The 20,378-nt window shown below is 39.1% G+C and overlaps 4 protein-coding genes and 1 long non-coding RNA gene across 6 annotated transcripts in view; 4 read left to right on the forward strand and 1 right to left on the reverse strand.

Moving 5' to 3' along the window:
• map3k22 (mitogen-activated protein kinase kinase kinase 22) overlaps positions 1-3,734 on the forward strand; it is a 42,508-nt gene extending 38,774 nt beyond the window's left edge. Inside the window, exons 17-18 of the mRNA XM_008396201.2 lie at positions 539-716; positions 1,303-3,734. Of these exons, the coding sequence (XP_008394423.1) occupies positions 539-716; positions 1,303-1,531 (407 nt within the window). The 3' untranslated portion in view covers positions 1,532-3,734. The remainder of the gene's footprint in view (positions 1-538; positions 717-1,302) is intronic.
• A 1,411-nt stretch (positions 3,735-5,145) lies between these two features.
• cry-dash (cryptochrome DASH) lies at positions 5,146-12,310 on the forward strand. Its single transcript, XM_008396200.2, has 14 exons — positions 5,146-5,349; positions 6,947-7,119; positions 8,301-8,394; positions 8,599-8,729; positions 8,839-8,987; positions 9,268-9,356; positions 9,462-9,535; positions 9,636-9,725; positions 9,877-9,956; positions 10,044-10,103; positions 10,200-10,357; positions 10,514-10,633; positions 10,801-10,977; positions 11,531-12,310. Exons 1-14 carry the CDS (start codon positions 5,287-5,289, stop codon positions 11,636-11,638), a joined length of 1,566 nt encoding a protein of 521 aa, XP_008394422.1. The 5' UTR covers positions 5,146-5,286; the 3' UTR covers positions 11,639-12,310.
• Positions 12,311-12,478: 168 nt separating this feature from the next.
• Positions 12,479-16,729, forward strand: myd88 (MYD88 innate immune signal transduction adaptor). The gene is made up of 5 exons (XM_008396199.2): positions 12,479-12,934; positions 13,745-13,876; positions 14,915-15,092; positions 15,364-15,455; positions 15,554-16,729. Exons 1-5 carry the CDS (start codon positions 12,625-12,627, stop codon positions 15,706-15,708), a joined length of 867 nt encoding a protein of 288 aa, XP_008394421.1. The 5' UTR covers positions 12,479-12,624; the 3' UTR covers positions 15,709-16,729.
• Positions 16,730-17,386: 657 nt separating this feature from the next.
• On the reverse strand, positions 17,387-18,760 carry LOC103456563 (uncharacterized). The gene is made up of 2 exons (XR_532276.1): positions 18,675-18,760; positions 17,387-17,639 (listed from the first exon to the last, which is right to left on the reverse strand). It is a non-coding gene; the product is annotated as an uncharacterized LOC103456563 (long non-coding RNA).
• A 25-nt stretch (positions 18,761-18,785) lies between these two features.
• The window catches only part of oxsr1b (oxidative stress responsive kinase 1b), a 45,177-nt gene continuing 43,584 nt past the window's right edge, over positions 18,786-20,378 (forward strand). The window contains exon 1 of one of the 2 annotated variants that reach the window (XM_008396197.2): positions 18,786-19,080. In XM_008396197.2, coding sequence (XP_008394419.1) covers positions 19,011-19,080 — 70 coding nt within the window. In that variant the 5' untranslated portion in view covers positions 18,786-19,010. The remainder of the gene's footprint in view (positions 19,081-20,378) is intronic. The other variant, XM_008396198.2, reaches the window with a different exon arrangement.

The following is a 20,378-nucleotide window of genomic DNA, read 5'->3' on the forward strand; positions in this document are numbered from 1 at the left end:
CAGACGACTTAACGTCAATATATGTGCTTGAAGATGGAACCAAGCAAGTAAATGTTACAGTTTTAGCCTCCCAAGTCACTCTCTGCGGCTATCTAATCCCTCTTTGGGGGTGGAGGGTGAGCGGCAAATGGCTCACGTTAGTCACTGATCAAACAAGTGGCGTGCTAACAGGAAATGGGACGGACATGTTGGAAAAGTAGTACGGAAGTAGGGGAGACGGGGCTGAGGTCTGATTTGTCTCACATGGAGCAGTTTATTCAGCATTAGAACTTCTGATACATACAAGCCCGCTTGGCAATGACTTTAAAGGGAGTGGAAAGTGGATGATGCATAAATAGGAAGGAAAGTATGCATATAATGACAGCCTGAAGATCTCAGTTGGTACTTTAAAAGATAGCCTGCCAGATTAATCAGGCTCTTGACTTCAACCGTTCCTCTGAAGTCAGCCGACGTGCTGGCTCGGGTAAACGAACTCTCCGTGGCAGCTCTCAGAGGAGTCATGAGTAGCTCTGAGCTCAGTTTGTTTGGTCCCCATCAGGTGCTAACATCCTGAGAGACTCCTCTGGGAACGTCAAGCTCGGAGACTTTGGAGCGAGCAAACGGATCCAGACCATCTGCATGACTGGAACAGGAATCAAGTCTGTCACTGGCACCCCCTACTGGATGAGCCCCGAAGTGATAAATGGGGAGGGATACGGCCGGAAAGCTGATGTTTGGTAAGAATACCTTCGGATGGGGGGCAGAAAGGAATGATTCCCGGAGGGGATATCGGTTATACTACAGGTTAGCTGAGTTTTTCAACACTAAGAGTTGAAATGGATGGTTTCCGTTTGTTTATGGGCACATAAAACTGGTATGTAAAGTAAATATGCAAAACTGTAAAAATCACCTCTAACTTTATACTTTGTTGCCAAGAAGAACAATTTTTCTGGTGACATTTTAATGTAGATTTCTAAAGCGTAGGCATTTCTCCTTAGATTTAATTTGCATAATGCTGCCTTTCCACCCAATCTGTATACTTGGCCATTTTTATTCTTTAAATGTAGCTAATATGGGCACTTTTATAAGGTACTGTAAATGACTCAATAAATAAATAAAGCTACAGTTCCAAAAAAGATAATCTTTTTGGAGATTTGTGGGTCAAGTTTTGTTGACAGCCAAAGTGCAAAAAATAACTTTAAAAGACCTTTCTGACGTCTAAAAAAGTATTTTATTTTTGCTCCATATTGTACGATGCAGCGTTTTATGATGAATTGAGCATGTAAAACTAACCTGTGTTCCTGTGTTGCTCTCCTCCTTCAGGAGTGTCGCCTGCACTGTTGTTGAAATGCTGACTCAGAAACCTCCCTGGGCCGAGTACGAGGCCATGGCCGCCATTTTTAAGATCGCTACCCAGCCCACCAAGCCCCTGCTTCCAGAGGGCGTGTCTGACTCGTGCAGGGACTTCCTGCGGCAAGTGTTTGTGGAGGAGAAGTGGCGCCCCACGGCGGACTTCCTGCTCAGCCACCCGTTTGTCCAGGGTAGCTTCTGAACGCTGAGGGACCCCTGGCAGAGTTATCCCCCCCCTCCGTGCACTGCCTGCATGGCCGCGGCGGTCCCGGCTCCTCCTCCCCTTCTTCCCGTCACCTGGTTACAGGGTTCAGCAACACTAGCTTCCCTGCTCTATAATCGATCGGTGTCTGCCTTGTCCGTACTCCTTCGGTTCTCGACGCCTGGCACAACATAGACTGTTTACTGAGAGGCGGGGCTGACTGCGATCAGACCTCCAGAGTCATCTAAGGCATCTGTCGCTGGTTGCCTCAGAAACGGGCCGCCAGGGTTGCACTTCAACAGTCTCAAAGGATCCGGGTCAGCATTCTTCAAGGAGAGAGAAGGAAAAGTGGCCAAACTCGGAGCACAGAGACAGACTTTAAGCTTTCTGGGGTCTCTCTTCGCCCGTCTCACTGTCTCGCTGCAGCGTCTCCACGATGAGTTGACATTGTGACTGACTGGTGACGCCGCTCACATCTGATAGTACTGTAACTTTCTCATCAGCTTAATACAACTGAATGAAATTAAGATGGAAAAAATATTTTTATACAACACACACGGTCATTTTAGATCCGATTTCTACTGTCACCTTTAAGACAAATATGATGCATTTTTGTCAATGCCTTACAATAATGATTTGTAAGTATGAATGTCTTTTTTTTTTTCCCTAACAGCCTTTCCTTTTTTCTATTATCACTCCAAACCCCATTCAGAAGGATTGTTATAAAGTTGCACTTTTGATATCATGTATTGAAACATTTACATGTGCGAGATAATCAACCGAGGAGATATTTTTCTAATATTTTTTTATTTTTATTTTTTTTTTACTATTATTTTGATATGTAAAGACAACCAAACATTTGCAACTACGTGCAATGTCTCTTAAGCAATAACAACACTGCTGTATGAGTCAGAGACCGTCGTCCCATCTTACCCGTCTGGTGAGCCTCGTTCCATTTTCCGTTGGCCAAAGAGGATTTGCAGAACATGCAGTATTAGTCACAGCGGACTTTTTGCCACCTCAGAGCCCTGAAAGCCTTTTGTTTCTCCGTTAACGGCAGCTTTGTGCACTTTGAACTGCACAGACCAAATCTGATGCATTACGTTACTGTGGTGTTTAAAATGTTCGCAGGGTTCCTAAGCAGCACGACAAACTTTCAGGCTGAAATTCTTAAGAGTTCTTAGTGCTTTTTAGCAATTTTTAAAGTATAAACTACAAACTGGTGTCATGTTTAGACAGTAGGCAGGATGAATGGATGGACAGATGGATGGCTGGATGGGTAATTAATGGCTTGATGGTTAGACAGACATGTAGATGGACAGTTGGATGGATGGACAAATGTATGTTAAGATGGATGGTAGAATTGCAGACCATTCAGTTACCAAACAGATAGGCTGATGGTCAGATGGATAGACAGTTGAATGCACAAACTGGATGGATGGAGTGCTTGTAGACAATGGACTCGAGAATAAAGTCTAAAGTCTGGAAAATACTCAAAAAAAAAAAAAAAAATCCATATTTTTCCCAGACTGTTAATAGGAACCCTGCATTGAAAAAAAAAAACAGATTGAAGTTCTCTTTATGTTTGTAAGTTCAGTATCAATCCAGTGAGCCACCATGCCTTCCTTTAGCTCTAGTCAGACGGACCACTTTACGAGCTGACAGCACATCTTGCTCTGTGCGACTCTCACAGAACCAAACTGTTTTCCTTAAATGAAACCTTAGGGACAAACTGACGTTGGATGTAGCGACGATTTGTTGGCGCTTATGGAACGATCAAATGTTTTTTAAGCCTTCTCGGTGCCTTATCCGTTTCTCTTTGTAAACGAAAATCTTCACTGCCAAAGCCGAGAGCTTCCCTGTGAGGTTGCTCTGTTAGAGAGCACACCCAGGATTTACTTATTCTGTAAATACCTTGTTCTGCGCTTTTGTATTAAATCTCTTTTACTTTATAGACAGATCTGTTTGACTAGAGTCTACGTTATACAGCAGACTACTGCGGCTAAAAGGAAAAAAAACAATAACTTGCCACAAGAGTGTGTATGACTGTCTGAGAGCTGGCAGGCAATATTAAAGGACTGGAAGGCTTTTGATTGACACAGAGCTTGTTTTGTTTGAAATGACAAAGCCTTGAAACATGAAATGTATCAAGTCATCGATCTTTTGTACATTTAACTTAATAAATCTAAGGTCTAAGACTGTATTCTGTTTTATTTATTTTTTTGTCCTCCATCTTGTTTCTGTTTCGCCTTCACTGATTACATCATTTTATTAATTGTTTTAAGTGAGATTATGCACAAAACAAATAGTGAAACATATAAACAGCATAATTAGTCTTATTATTGTTTGTTGATAAAGCAAAGCAGCATCAGTTATTTTATTTAAGATGGATGTACTGTGCTGCCATGACGCTGTGGCACAATTCAGGATAACAGCTGACAGAAAGTTCTTATGGGCTGTAGCCACACTGAACTGTTGTGTTGCATGTTAATGCACAATTTGATCACTATGTTGTTTTATGCAACCACTGCACATTATCAGTTCAGCTTTACTGCTATTTTAAGTTGACATTAGAGAAAATTGGAAAGTGGAGGAAAATTCTGTCTTTATTTTGTAATTTTACAACTTTTTTATTTAAGTAAATGGTTCATAGTTAAGTAAGGGACTTGAAAGATGATAAACATGGTTGAAACTAGATGATTTTTAGACAGAAAGTGGATCTGACTGGTGGTTTCGTTGAAGGAAGAGCGTCTCCATTTCTGTAGAGATCACAGTTGAAGTTGGTAATGATCTGCACAGCTCCAGATTCTGACCAGTAAATAAAGTTTATTTAGTTCAAAAACATCAGAACAAGAAGTTCATGATTTACATTAAATTAAATCCAAGCTTAACATTTAAGTTCTGTTGACTTATATTTACAATATATTTTTAGAGCATTCTAAAAATAAATAGATTATGAATCAAACACATAGTGCTATATCAGTTTCATTAGAGGTTTAGATTCGTGCTGCTTCTTTGCAGTTGGGTAGGTTTTACAGGTTTTATTTTACCCTGTGTTTGGACTGGACAATTTCTGATATTCATGAACTTTGGGACCTGGATTAAAAATTATATTTTCTGATCTCCCAGGACGCGGAATCCTGGACGCCCAGCCTTATGACTGAAACTTTTGTGGATCCGCTTGAACGGACTGCCATACAACGTATTAATGCGCAAAAAAGAGCTGTATTTGTAGATGTTTTGTTTAATTTCATTTAAATAAAAACCTGTTTCACCCGTCTGATAATGTTTCATTCTTACAAATACCTCTGTATTTAAAACAGGATGTTATCATAAAAAGATTAGTGCAAACATCTGTGATAGCTTTTCATTTTAAACGGATAGGATATTCTGATGAAGGAAGAGATATTTTGTCTCCATCTCAGAATTGAGATTAAAGTCAGATTTTCCAGTTGCCCTAATCCTCTTCCGCACGTTAGTCTTAAGAACACAATCAATAAACAAATATCAAAGACAGAGTATTACAAAGGCAATTTATATTGAACTGCGCCAACAATGATGCTCCTCAGCAGCTGTTAGAAAACCGTCTTATAAAACCTGAGGTTTTGTAACGTCGTGCCTGAAAACGTGACGTGAACGCAACAGCAGCCACAGCAACACCGAGAAGTCAAACACGGACGAAGCGCTTCCAGTCAGTTACTGGAGTTTTATTACTTTTCATGTAAAACTTCTGTCCGTCTGTAAACTAAACTACAATGTCAACCCCTCGTACTGTAATATGTTTACTGAGAAACGACCTGCGGCTTCACGACAATGAGGTAGGAATGTAAACTTGCAAATAAACGTGTGGTAATGTTTTGTTCGGACTTGAATGATTAAACTGTGGAGCAAAATTAAATGCTAGCAAATATATGGCATTTATATTTGCCATATTTACCGATGAGTTTACAAATCTACACATTTAAGACGGCATCAAATTGCACAAGGACTTCAAATTTTTTCTTTACTTCCGGCACAATTTCCTTCAGAATAAAAGCCTCAACTTCAGAGTAAAATCAAGATAATTTTTTTCTATCAGCGAAACTGCCTTTATAATTCGTCACTTATAGAACAACCTATCATTCTGCTAATTTGATATGTCAAGATGAAGTCCAACAACTCAAAAATAAGCCTCCACACACCTTAAGAAATCCTGTTGGTCATCTATTACCCTGCTGTTTTTTTTATTATTATCAAGTTTCCTTTATTATTCACTTTTTTCAATTTTTACAAAATTTGTATGAAAAATAAAATAAAACAAAAATCAACAGGCATTCTAAATCAACAGGCATTAATCTAATAAATTCTAGATGATGACATTTTATGTATGAATTCTTCTGATATTTTGGTTTGGATGTTTCCTTTTAATAACTGCACATTAAGGATAAACATGATGCAACGTAAACCTAACATGGCTACGGAGTGAATATTTTTCAATTATTTTAATTGAAAAACATTAAAGCTTCAACTATGATACCAAAAGAAATGTATCATTAAAAGTCAGCGTTTGTTTTCCCTCGACTGGGTTATTTAAACCACCATATTGAAGTAGTATTTCATGCTGCAAAATGATTCAATATTTTGATAATTTCTATTTTAATTAGGTATAACCTAAGTTGGACTTACGTAAAATTACATAGTTACATTTAATACTAATGCAATTAGGTCTTCTTCATTTGCCATAATGTTTTTCATAACATTTAGCAATTATTTCAATACATAGACTTAAACAAAAACTATATTAAAAAACTACTACTATGCAGTATCTCTATGTATTTTTGCTGTTCTCCCTCTGCATGCAGGGTTCTCTCCTGGGAGTCTGACTTTTTCCTACAGTCCAGAAACTTGACTGTTTAGTTAACTGATTACTCTAATTTTCCATTGCACGTGTATGGATCTTCTGCTCTCCACAAAGCAACATTTGTAAAATTATTACTTGACACTCGCTGGATAATTTGAGCAGCTATGTCACTGTAGGTAGTCAGCTAACAAACATGCTGATCATAGCATGCTGACTGACTAGAAACAGCCGTTTTGAGAGTGTTGGGTGGCACTCCATTAGTGTCCATCACATGTGTGCGTTTTTTTGTTTGTTTGTTTGTTTGTTTTTTTTAAAGATGGAAAATAGTTCCTAATAATCAGTCAGTTTGTCTCTCTTGGAAGTAGTGCACATATGTAATATCCTCCTTTCAAACATCCAACAACCTGTCTGAAATGGGAAAAAAATTAAATAATTCTAGATTTTGTGTTTTAAATACCAGCAGACAACATGATTTAATTACATTTGTGGTTTTTATGTTTTTTTTTTTTTTTTTTTTTATGTTGCTCTTTTCCCGGATTTATAACAATCCTGACATTGTGCTCTTTGATTTCCAGCTTTTCCACTGGGCTCAGAGAAATGCCGAACACATAGTCCCTCTGTACTGCTTCGACCCCAGACACTATGTGGGTACGTACAACTTCAACCTGCCAAAGACGGGACCTTTCCGTCTGCGCTTCTTACTGGAGAGCGTCCAAGACCTCAGAAACATGCTGCTCAGCAAGGGCAGGTTGGCTATTCATTTTATAGCTTTATATGATTTATATGGGCTGGAGATTTGACTCAGGGTTCCCAAACAGTCTGGAAAAGTATGGAAATATAAAATAAGTGCACAGAAAAGTCCATGTATTTCCAGTCTTTAATCCCTATCCCAGAAATGTCCAAACTTTTTGTCACATGGGCTGAAATCATCACGTTGAAAGTTTTTAAAGGCCATAAAAATGTGATTTTTTTTTTTTATTTGTATAAAACTTTTCCTGTCTCTTCTTAACAACACCAGGATATGGATCACTGTTTCTTTTAAAACTTTTGTTCTTAGTTTTTAGGAGTTTTATAAATCAAAATAAAATGAGGTCTTTCTGAGTAAAAGTTGATGGACATTTTTGGTTCTACGTGCTCAAACCAGATTGAAAACAAAATCCGTGATCATAGAACATAAATAATTTGTGTTGAACCTAAAATTTTCCTTCTGGAAAAAATGTGTCTGTAAAAAATTTCCATCTACATTAATTGTGTTGTGCTGGCCAGCCAAATATACCATTCTTCATTTGTGGTTGTTTCTTTTTTTCTTGTTTCCTTCTTTAATTGGTTCCATAATTAAGTCCTTGTGTCTGTTGTTCCTTTCTTTCCATCCATGTGTTCTAAATACCTTCTTACATGTTTTTCCATTCTTTGTGTCCCTACTTACTTTCCTTCTGTTTCTCCTTTCTTCTTTTCCTCCTTGTGCTGTTCCTTGCCTACTTCATACCTCAAGTACCCTTCTGTTTTTTCTTGTTTTGAGTTTTTCTAGGTTTCACATTCATTCATTACTTTAGAACTATCTGCCGTACATTCATAGTCAAGTTGAGTATTTTCAGTTTGAAAATGAGCTCAAAGAACTGAGAATCCCGGAATGTTGAATCTGGAAAAGTCTAGTACTTTTTACACCAAACATTTGGCAGAACCCTGCTCTCTTGATTTGAGGATATATTCCAAGTCACACAGTGTGCAGAAAATGTTTTTTAGCTTTCTAGGACTACATTAACTCGTTTGTAACAGGATCAGGATACATCTGGGTCTAACATTGCTGCTGCACACATTGTTCCCGTAACTTTTTCCGCCCAGCGATCCCTCTGCCCAGGATGCAGCTGCGTGGTATTATGCCAACTGCGAGTCGTGTGTGTTTGTTTATTTTTTTTGTGTGTGTGACAGCAATCTGGTGGTGAGGAAGGGTAAGCCGGAGGAGGTGGTCGCTGACCTCATCAAGCAGCTCGGCTCCGTTAGCAGCGTGGCTTTCCATGAAGAGGTACTTTGATGTTCTCTTCATCTTTAATGTATTTTATTGTGATTTTATGTGGTAGACCAACATAAAGTAGTGCATATTTAGGTAGAAAGTGTCTGTTTTTTCTTATTTATTTTCTTTTTTACATAGGAATTGCAGTATGTATGTGGATGAATACCTTGTGTAAGGCATGAAAACATATTTTTACCTCCATGTACTCACATCCAGGTCGCTTCTGAAGAGCTGAACGTGGAGAAAAAGGTGAAGGAAGTCTGTGCTCAGCTGAAGGTGAAAGTTCACACCTGCTGGGGCTCCACGCTGTTCCACAGGGAAGACCTGCCATTCCACCACATGTCCAGGTGTGGGGAGGATGCTGCTCGGCTGAGCATAAAACAAATCGGATTCCTGCTGTAGAAGCTACTTCAGGAGAAAGAGATTCTAGGAATGTTGTTTAATTCTTGCTTGCAGGCTGCCTGATGTGTACACTGAGTTCAGAAAGGCGGTGGAGAGCCAGAGCAGGGTGAGGCCTGTGCTGCAAACCCCCGAGAGGCTGAACCCCCTTCCCCCGGGGCTGGAAGAAGGAGCCATTCCCACAGCGGAGGACCTGCAGCAGCCTGGTGAATGTTCAAAGAGAAGAGCTTCATTCCAGTGCTTTCCCCTCTACGTCTTCATATTCTTCCTTTCAAACTAGCCTGGACTCCTAAAGTTCCACAGTCTTGCATATTTACCATGCGTACGCAAACTAAATCCACTTCTCCACATCAAACTTCAGTAGAAAATGGTTGAGCATGAATCTCTTCACTAAAACCTCAGCTTTTGTTTAGCCGGATCCCAGTATATAGTTGAGCCTTTATGAGTCATTGTGTTTCATTGTTTTTGTGCTGTTTAATCATCCAGAGCCTGTGACTGACCCTCGCTCAGCTTTCCCTTGCACCGGTGGAGAAAGTAGCGCCCTTGCAAGACTCAAACGCTATTTCTGGGACACCGTGAGTGCAACCTGCATTACAGAAATATACAAACTTCGTTTTATTTACTGTTGATCAAAAAAAAATTTTTGAAGGAAATATAAAGGGTCCTGAATAATTTTCTAGGATGCTGTGGCGACTTACAAAGAAACTCGTAACGGCTTGATCGGGGTGGATTACTCAACAAAATTTTCACCTTGGCGAGTTCTTCTTTTAAATATCATTTTCACTGTGGATTATTTCTCAGATGTTCCCCTTCTTGTTGCTTCTCTAACATGTTTCTATGATACCGCATTGCAGGCTGGCTTTGGGATGCATTTCTCCGAGGTACATTTACCATCAGATCAAAAAGTACGAGAGGGAGCGGACAGCGAATCAGAGCACCTACTGGTCAGTATTCGTACCGGTATCAGTGCCTCTTGTTAAGAAGTTAATACACAATCTTTTTTGTAATTGTAATGTGACAAAATATTGAAATGTTAAAAAGGTGCACCCAGAAAACAATCTGGTCACCATTGTTTGAAATTTGCTTGTGTTGCAGGGTCATTTTTGAGCTCTTGTGGAGGGACTACTTCAAGTTTGTGGGCATTAAGTACGGAAACAAAATATTTCAGGTCAAAGGTAATGTTAGAAATTTTTTTATCTGTTGTTAATGTTGTAAATATAGTGTATAGATCTAAAAAATTCAGTGTTGCAATTTAAATTCAGGTCTTCAAGGAAAGTCTGTTCCATGGAAGATGGACACGAAGCTGTTTGATGCATGGAAAGGTTGGAGTTCATGGCATGCAGTCGATCATAAATTAGTCTCACACTAGAATAAAATTCATGTAAGTCTTGGTTTGTTTGTGACCTTTGCACTTACAGAGGGCCGTACAGGGGTGCCCTTCGTGGACGCTAACATGAGAGAGCTGGCGCTGACAGGCTTCATGTCCAACAGGGGGCGGCAAAACGTTGCAAGTTTCCTCACAAAGGATCTGGGCCTTGACTGGAGACTTGGAGCTGAGTGGTTTGAATATCTGCTGGTATGATGTGGAGACATTCAGTATATTACTGATCAGTTTATTTAACTGCACACACACAAAAAAAAGCCCATCCTAATGATTTTATTTTTGACAGGATTTATTTATTTATTTTTTTTACATTTCTGCATGTTTACCTTGATTCTTTTTCTTGCAAAGATTGATCATGATGTCTGCAGCAATTATGGGAACTGGCTGTACAGCGCTGGCATAGGAAATGACCCCAGAGAAAACAGGAAGTTCAACATGATCAAACAAGCTCTCGACTATGACAACAATGTACGTTTAAAAAAATAAAATAAAAAAATTAAGCTTATCTTATTCACCTTCTGTATTTGTCTGGATCTGGAAACAAAGTATCTGAGTCACACTTTGCTTTACGGTCACAAGTATAGATTTGTGAAAACCTACTGATGCGTAAACGTGGGCTCATGCTTCTGCTTCAGGGGGAGTACGTGCGTCGGTGGGTTCCAGAGTTGGGCGCCATAAGAGGGGCAGACGTTCACACACCCTGGAACCTGAGCTCTGCCGCACTGTCGCACGCTGGCGTGTCGCTCGGTGAGACTTACCCAAACCCCATTGTCACGGCGCCCGAATGGAGTCGACACTTAAGCAAGAAACCGGTAGGTGTTTTAGAGAAAAGGGAAGTGAAAACTTAAAGGGAATGGTGCTTTTTTTCTATAACAGCTGCAAACAATGGTGAGAGAAAGGGAATGCATTCCCTGAATCATTACATATAAGTAGAGTTTACTTATAGTTTTTATTAAGGGGAAGGAATATTTCATGAATTAGGTGTTGAATAATATAACTTACTATTTTTTTTTTGTTTTTATCTTAATGTCTCATATTTCTAATTAAATAGGATTCAGTATCAAGGTTCCTACTCTTCTGAAATGGTCTAAGTTATAATCAAAACTTCATCTTATGGTAAATTTTTAATATGCATGAATTATTTAATCATTTTACTGTAAAGAACATCAATTTTGGTTTGAAATTGTAAGAAACTGCAGTTTATTTTCAGTCCTGTTTTGCGTGTGTGTGTGTGTGTGTGCGTGCGTGCGTGCGTGCGTGCGTGTGTGTGTGTGTGTGTGTTTTCTTTACACTCTTCAATGTCGAACTATCTATGATAAAATCGATTCATACAAGTCAACGTTTGTTGACCTTTTTTTTATGCAGGGCGGTGCAGGACCATCACCAAGAGGAAAAAAAGGCCCGTCTCACACCCCCAAGCAGCATCGAGATAAAGGCATCGACTTCTATTTCTCCAGAAGTAAAAACCTGTGAAATGTCTTACTGCAGAGGATGGATGGTCTTTCAATCTAAAGACTGAGTCCAGCTGCAAATTCGGAGTTACATCTGCTGTAAATGTTTACACAATTACATAGGGAAGTTGTCTGAAGAGAATGTTGGTTTGTTTGCTACTGAAAGCTGAACTGATACCATCATGCCTCACAAAAGCATTCACACCCCTCAAACTTTTTCACATCAATGTATTTTATTGTTTATGTTGACAAACTAACACAAAATTTGCTTAAAATTGGACATATGAAAAATGTGGTAGTTGCAGTTGAAGTTACAGTACAATATAATTCTACAAAGTATCTCATGAATGAAAATGCATGCCATGCTTCTAAGAATTGTGTCAGCCCACCACATAAAATACATTTTTGCTTGTCATGTGACAGAGTGAAATAGTTCAGGGCGTAAATACTTTTGCAAGACACTTCATGTGCCTCATATACTCTTTTCACTGGGTCTCACAGCTGCACTTCCTGTTCTGCAGATGCGGCAGCTGAACCACTGAGAACTGTTCTCATTTTTATTTTTCATCCATCTTGTCGCCATGACTGTTACAACCAGAAGGACAATACGGGTTATTTTATCTACTTAATTTTGGTGCTGCAATGTCTTTGTTTGAATAAATCTGGATAATAAAGTTGGTTTTTCAAAACTCCACAGGAACAAAAAAAAAAGTGTCTTAAAGCTTTATTTTTTTACATATTTATATGAATGAGAACCTTAAGCAGTTCTGCCAACATTAGATTTTAAACATTTCTCTGCAGACGGATGAGCATATGAATCTGACTGAGGTAACTTCCTCCCAGATGTGACGCAGTCGGCCGCAAACACTTCCTTGTTCCACTAAAAGCCAGGTGGGCTGTGCCTAACTACACAGCCAGCCTTCAAAATCGCACAAGTCGCCACCAGAGGTTGTTTTCCTCTCATTTTAAACACGATCCAGATCGTGGGGAAACAAAACAATTTTCAACATGGACGGTACCGATTCCAAAGTCAATCTCGGTTCGATCCCTCTGGTTGCGCTTAATGTGACCGTAAGGAAAAAGTTGGGATTTTATCTGAACCCCAAACACACGGTGGCTGCCGACTGGACGGCTGTTGCGGAGACCATGGGCTTCTCTTACCTGGAGATAAAGAACTACGAGACTTCCAGGAACCCCACCAAGACCGTCCTAGACGACTGGGCGGCTCGGAACTCGGAGGCTTCGGTCGGGAAGTTGGTTTCTATTCTGGAGGAGGTGGAGAGGAAAGACATCGTGGAAGATCTCCAACCTTTGATAGGTGCGCAACTTGTACAAAATGTTAAAACACAGTGATGCAATTGACGTGATTTGGTAGACTAACAGAGCCGACCCACAGTTGTACGGGGCCAAAGGCAGAATGTGATTTGGGGGTTCATTTTTAACTAAGGCCAGATGCACAGATTAACGTTTTCGTAGTCGGTCTAACTTCCGGTTTTCTCTGGGGTTTGATCTCCCGATTAAAGTTTGGACACCTGTAATAAAGCAGAACAAATAATGGGCTGCAGGTTTCTTTGCAGGGTCATTAGTTCTGAATCCAGTCGAAAATGAAGCGAGCATGAGAGTATCCCCCGTTTTTGCTACCAACTACATCCTAATTTCATCTGATTCTTATTCTGTCCATCTAGTGTGTGAATTATTGCTCAACAGTATGTCACTAAAACTTAAAAACAATTGTCAATATGTTTTTTTTCCCCTAATCTAGATATGCAAATGGATTACAGTTAGTCATATCTACTTTATTAGATTATATATTTAAAAAAACAGCAAAAACATCAACAAACCTCTCACTTTATTCTTTATTATGACGCGTGACTTGGGGGTGGGGGAGGCATATTGCAAGAACTGATGGTTGCCCATTCTGCCTCCGGATTTTCTTCTTGAGAGACAAATTTATGGTTCCATCTCTTATGACAAGTGATTCAGGTCCTAAAACAGCAAATGTGTGTTAGTTCACTAAATGGTTGATTTCACCTTAGAACTGGGACATTTACTTTTTCACATTGAAGTTGCTTTTGACAGCTTTTTGTGTCTTCCCTATTTCCATATACATGTATGTTTTTGACACCAGACGAGGATGTCAGGAAATACCTTGAGACCCAAAAGAAGAAAGCAGAACCGCCAGTCCAGGTTCCTGAGGTCGACAGCTGTGTCCCTCGCACACCAGAGAGGTCTGGAATCACCGTGGACGACGTCCCAGGAAGTTTGTCTTTCTCTAAAGTCACTATTACACTTTTTCTCTGAGTAAAATATTTACAACAAAGATGTATTTGACACAGTCTAGATCAGCTGAGATGCTTGATACAAGAAGTGTCTTAGCTTGTCGTTTCAGATTCAGTGATCAGTTTGCAGGATGCCTTTTGTTCGTCACTATAGAGGCTTCATGTTGCTTATCTTGTACTGAGATGCTCAGCCACCCTACATAAGGAAAACCTTTCATCTAATAAAAAAGACAAGTGCATGTGCCCTTACAGAGTATCCATACTCCTTCAAGTTCTTCATTTTTATACATTACAACTACAAATTAATATATTTTTTATGTGTTATATGATAAAGTTGTCCCAAAATGTAAAGTGAAAGAAAAATTAAGCTTTTTTTTTAATATACTTTTTTTACAGATGAAGTTGGAAAAGTGAAACGTCTTGTCACAGACTCTGTGTGATTTCTGACTGTCGCCTTCTGACACATGAACATGCTTTTTTATGGAATATACCAACCCGAAAGCATGATGCTGCGACAGCCATGTTTCATTGTGCGGACGGTGTATGGCGTGTTACGCACCGTTTGTTTACTACCACCCAAAGCACTTTGAAAAAAGCTTAGAAAAAGTTTTGTGTTTTTCATCCCTATTTCATTCTTTATGCACTATAAAATCCTTCCTATTAGAGCTACTTGTTTCTATGTTCTCAAAAGAATAATTGTAGTAGTTCAAGTCTAACCATTGCTTCTGAGCAAAGCATCAACACAGGAAAAGCGCCAAGTTATCTCAGACTGATGCCTTATCAGAAAGTTTGTATCGCTCTCACTTTCGTGCACAGCCTCGTGGGTTTTCACGTTTTGCACATCAGTCATAAATGCAACAAACAGCTTTGGACTTCTGTGGAAATCTTTTTTTTTTTTTTTTGTCCATGATTGTGTGGGCGAACGTCTTGCATTCTGGTTGCATTTAATGTCTCTTTTTTTTTTCTTTTTACCCTAAATTAAAGTTTTGCTGAAACTAATCGAAATGCATTGACCCCAGGTATCACGGAGATGTTTGACGCCTTCATCTGCTACTGCCAGAGCGACTTTGAGTTTGTCCTCGAGATGATCAAGGAGTTGGAGCAGACGGAGTACAACTTGAAACTCTGCGTGTTTGACAGGAATGTGCTCCCAGGCTCGTGTGTGTGGACCATCACCAGTGAGCTGATTGAGAGAAGGTGGGCGTTGTGTTACCGATACAATGCTCTTTGTTTGTTTCCTAACTCTTAATTACTTAACTTTTTTTTTTTTTACAGCAAGATTCAACTTTCGGTGATTGTGGAGACTTAATTAGGCTCAAACAAGTTGAATTGTTAGTGTTTAAACATAAAAATGAGAAAAACAAAAAAAACAAAAACTTTTCACCTGCAGAAAGTCTTCAGATTTCCCCACTTTCCTTTTGTGTCACATTCAGGTCATGACCTGTATTGTGTGTGTTCATGTGTGCAGGTGTAAGAGGATGGTGGTGGTGATTTCTGACGAATATCTGGACAGCGATGCCTGTGATTTTCAGACCAAGTTCGCTCTCAGCCTCTGCCCTGGTAAATAGGATTTTTATTTTCTATTTCTTGCCAGTTTAAAACGGCGCACATTTGTATTTTGCAACAAACTCCGCAACTAAACCGTAAACATTTTCCAGGGGCTCGAAGCAAACGTCTCATTCCGGTGGTCTACAAGTCGATGACAAAACCGTTTCCCAGCATCCTGCGTTTCTTGACAGTATGCGACTACACCCGGCGCTGCACCCAGGCTTGGTTCTGGGTTCGGCTCGCCAAAGCGCTCGCATTGCCCTAACCGCAGCGCAAGGAGTGGATTTGTATCTGTGGGTGCCTTTTACTTTTACTGCATTGTAAGTTTTATGTTGGACAATGATCAGATCATATGCATTGTCTCCACATATATTGGCATGTCTGCTGAAGACGTGTGAAAAACCTTAAACTATGACCACACACTGAAAATTTTTTAGAAACATCAGACCTTCATTTTTTATATGTTGGATTGGTGAGGAAAAAGGCTGGAGGAAATGGACATTTTTCTTTTGTTTTGTTTTTTTTTAACCACTCCTCTGTGCTATTTCCAAGACGGTGTCATCTTTCAGTATTTGCCTGTGTTTCAGTATTAATTTATTTTGAATACATTATCAGCTTGAAGGGCAAAACAAACATTCAAAATCCCATGTGTGCTATAATAAGATATATCTCTGTAAATCAGTGTGAGATTTGCTACTGCGAAAAAAAAAAAAAAAAAATCAAATAAATATTTTAAGGCTTTTTACACATATTTACCAGGGATGCCAATAGATATTGTCGTCACTTTCTCCCTCTCTTTATGTGTGTACTGTCCTAGCACTGGAACACGCTAAGGATTTTAGCAAATTTTAATTTACTTCCCCTTACACTTCCATCATCATTCATTTCATGTGGCGCAACATTAAAGTTCTCAATATGTTACTAAAGTATGAAAGTTACATTGCTTGTTACTTTCCAAGTGTGGTATATCTTTTCAGATGCAGGGCAGGATGTGCTACGTTTTCCGTAAAAGTTTTTTTTTAAGTGTCTTATTTACTTCCTCTGTTGAGTCAACATTAAGACGAGATTGGAGCTGAACAGGAAGTGAAATTGTGACTGTAATTATTGCACAAGCTTAGCAGATCTTTGCCTCTTGCTTTTTATGTTTCAGATTAATATGTCTACAATTTTTTTTATTTTTTTTTAGAACTATTTAATTATAAATGAGTGCGTATTTTACCTGTATAAATGTTTAGAAAATGATTGTTTGAAATAATTATAAATAAAACCACTTTTTTTTTCTTCTATGCGGAGTTTTTGTTTTGAAAAAGTACGTGGGAACATCTGAAAGCACGGGATGCTCTGGAGTTACGCTTAATTCAGTGTGATTGTGAAATAAAAATACATTTCCAGCAGATGGCGCTGTTGAACCCTAAAATTACAAAGGGAGAGCTCACATGAAAGCTGTTCTTTCCTTGGCTTTTTTTTTCTTTAAGCTTTTTACCCGTGCTGGAAATTCGCCCTTTCGCTCTGCCGAGCCTTTTATGTTAAACAGAGAGTAGAAAGACGTTGAACATATTCTTATTTATTTCAGTCGAAAGGTTGATTCACAAAGTTCTTCGCAAATCCGAAGTTGGCCTCCGTTTCGGCACCTTCTTTTCGTTGAAATAAGGGAAGTTTCACTGTTAATCGAATCTGCAGCACCTTTCCACTGCTGTTGTTTAAAGTGTGAAATTGAATTAGATGTCAAAGTGTGGGAGCTGTCCGCTGGCTGAGATAAGGTCTATCCCTTATTCGTTGCTTAAAATACACACATTTTCTGAATGTAACTTATTCTGATTCCAAAGAAAGAAAAAAAAAAGATTACATGTTCTTTGTTACATTGTGAATTGGAAGTAGGTGAACAAATATGGACCTAATCCATCAAAAGGGTGAAATGGCCCTTAAAACATGAGTCTAACAAATAAGAGACCGACTTTATTGTTGTAACTCACATCCTCCTTTCAACTGCAGAAAAGTCAACAATAAGAACGAGCCGTGCTATAATCGGGACATATTCTACAATCTCCCTGTTTGTGTGAGGCAGACACTGACACTTATCGGCCCTTCCTGGAGTGTTTTCTCGGCACAGCTTTGCTAAGTGATGCTTATTTATTTGAGCCATGTAGTGTCGCACTTCCGCGTTTAAGGCAGTCCCGAGATGAATCAGCTCTGTTTCTTCCAAAAAAAAAAAAAAAAAAAAAAGAGAAAACAGATTTCTTTAGCGTAATCTCGGATTTACGGTGTGACGTTTGACTCATATGCCACATATGCCCACTGGTGGATGCCACACAAGCTGGGGGTCCTGCGTGGGCAGATGACGTCCCCGGTTTTTACGCATATGTGTCACATCAGCTGCAGTTCTTAATATCACCAGAAAGCCCTGCTCTATACCAGGTTGTTACATAATCACAGTTTCGCACTTCATAATAGTTACAAATATATAAAGAACGGATGCAAATTTATCTAAGAGAAAAGTAACTGGACATACGTCAATAGTGTGCGTTATGTCAATGTGATGTTCAGATTAATTTGGAGAATTCTGTTGATGCAGGATAAATAGAAGCTGTCCTGCCTATGTAAAGTTAAAATAAATGTTTTTACTTTATTTTCTTCTTACTTTTGTACTAGTCGAATATTATTAAGAACTTTTCCGTCCAGCCACCGTAAGGCAAACTAGAAGTTTTAATTAAAGGAAAAAGAGCCTATGATCTAAAATATTTGTAAGAACTTTAATGCTGAAGAAATAAATTAAGATGAGTTTATATGGTAGCTACTACTTTTTCCACATTTTTACAATATTTCACAAAGAACAACTTCTAACTTCTAACTCAATGGGAAAATTAGAAACTTTAGAGAAAATTAGGAGAAATAAAAGAAAACCCATAAATCAATAGTTCACTTTTAAGTAAACGTCTTTTTTTTTTCAGTTTAGCATTACAAAAATCACCCTGAGCTCACAAAAAACATTAAAAAAAAACGTATAATCGGGTCGTCCATACATACAAGTACTGCTATTCTTGGCCTTTGTTGAAATGTGATATTAGTTAAATACCAAAAAATATATATTTATCGTCAACATGCACTGTACTTTAGGCATATCATGCAATAAAAAAAAATACATTGAAGAAAATAATAACTATAACAAATGATGAGGAAAAAAAATCTAATTTTCTTATCCCTCCACTTCTCTGATCTCACTTTAAGACGTACCGACTTCAACGCAGCACGCACGGAAAGTCCAGCCAATCATAACATGTAACCTCATCTTGAAGCGCAGGACCCCGGCTTGATCTGGCAGGCCGAGCCGAACCTATCTGGTAGCTGCAACCGCCACGAAGGTCCAGTATTTGCACGGGAGGAATGCGGTAGGCGGGGCCGCGCTCGGCTGGTGTCAAACTTTGGGAATGACAGGAGTGCTGCGGGATTCGCAAAGAAGGGGAAGTGTCGCCCTTGCTGGCTCTGTTTGGATTACTTTGACTTGTTCTCAGTTGCAGTTTCTGGCGGATTTAGCACCTTTTCCACAGATAGTAACAGACTCTCTCAGCCATGTCCGAGGACCCGAGCTCCCAACCCTGGTCCATCAACAAAGATGATTACGAGCTCCTGGAGGTGATTGGTATGTGATCATTAGCTTGTTAGCATGCTGTTAACCGGCAGTTTGGAAATGTCTCACTATTAGCTCACCCAAAGCGGAACTTACAGCGCTGAACTCTAGCTTAGATAGCCGGAAAACGAAAAGACAAGCAATAGGCTTTTATTTTTCTCCACCTAGATTGAGGTGAAGGCACCGAGAGAGTTGGCCAATCTAGCTGTGTTTTGACTTGGACACGGAATAATTTACGAGGCTGTAAACAGGCATTTTCACCGTTAACGTGCAGCCAGGATCAGACTATTTGCTGGAAAATAACCGCTTTCGTTTGTCCTCGTGATACTTTCTTAAAGGTCCTTTTATGTGCTCCATGCTAAATCAATTAGAGAAACCCGAAACAAGAGTTTTCTGCCCGACCTGGCCGTAAAAGTGAGCAACCACTGTTACACAGGGAAGGACGTTGCATTTTAAAGCTTCTGTATCAGCCGTGTCGTTAGTGCTGCATGATAAGACAGTAACTTAAACTGTGTTCACGCCCATCCCACTCATCGGGGGAAAAACCCGATTCACATGTTTCTAAGTTGGGAGTAGCTACGTGACTGAAAACAAAATGTACAACTTAATTAAGTAAAATAATATACACTAGCCAGTATAATTTTTTAAAAAAAAAAAACGGTATAAAAATGTAAGCACTATCTAAGTTACAACGCATGATCACATATTCCCAAAGTGAGGATCGTGATCCCACTGTGGGTCGTGAAATATCCCGTGGATGGTCTTCAGATGAAGTCACATAAAAGTCAAAGATGGTTGTTACAAGAGATTAGACGCACTGGCTATTATAAGAGAGCATATGCGGCTAGTGATTGAATGTTTTGGGTTCACAAAGAAGCTAATTTTTAAATGAAAACTGAAAATGCCAATATGTTTTTGTTTTTTTGTGTGCTTTTTTTTTTAACCACTGGCTTAAATGTTTTCAAAGATCACAAACTTAATTCTAAGGTGGTCCTAATTCAAGAAAAGCAAATAAATGTAATAAATCTCAAAGTTTTTTTTTTTTTTTTTTTTTTTTTTTTTAAGAATCTGTATTTGCTTTAGAATGATTCATTTCAGGTTTAACCCATCTAAGCAATTAGGATTTTGAAGTAGACGTGATTGAATACGGTCCAGACTCATTAAAAAATGCTCAAACACATCACTTTAGCACTAATGGGAAGCCATGCAGCAGATGCTAACTTTAGCATTGTTGATATTAACAGTTAATCAGCCATAGGTTTCTCACACTCTGGCTTGAGCCATTAGATTTCTTTTCCTACCAGTTGCAG

Source organism: Poecilia reticulata, linkage group LG20 (assembly GCF_000633615.1).
Source record: "Poecilia reticulata strain Guanapo linkage group LG20, Guppy_female_1.0+MT, whole genome shotgun sequence".
Classification (NCBI taxonomy): Eukaryota; Metazoa; Chordata; class Actinopteri; order Cyprinodontiformes; family Poeciliidae; genus Poecilia; species Poecilia reticulata.

What these genes read in the sequence shown, in the direction of transcription:
- cry-dash (XM_008396200.2), top strand. Translation starts at nt 5,287, where the DNA reads ATGTCAACCCCTCGTACTGTAATATGTTTACTGAGAAACGACCTGCGG. An exon ending in TGCGGCTTCACGACAATGAG is followed by an intron (nt 5,350 to 6,946) that starts GTAGGAATGTAA and finishes TTTGATTTCCAG; the next exon opens with CTTTTCCACTGGGCTCAGAG. An exon ending in AACGCTATTTCTGGGACACC is followed by an intron (nt 9,357 to 9,461) that starts GTGAGTGCAACC and finishes ATAATTTTCTAG; the next exon opens with GATGCTGTGGCGACTTACAA.
- myd88 (XM_008396199.2), top strand. Translation starts at nt 12,625, where the DNA reads ATGGACGGTACCGATTCCAAAGTCAATCTCGGTTCGATCCCTCTGGTT. An exon ending in AGTGAGCTGATTGAGAGAAG is followed by an intron (nt 15,093 to 15,363) that starts GTGGGCGTTGTG and finishes TCATGTGTGCAG; the next exon opens with GTGTAAGAGGATGGTGGTGG. An exon ending in CGCTCTCAGCCTCTGCCCTG is followed by an intron (nt 15,456 to 15,553) that starts GTAAATAGGATT and finishes AACATTTTCCAG; the next exon opens with GGGCTCGAAGCAAACGTCTC.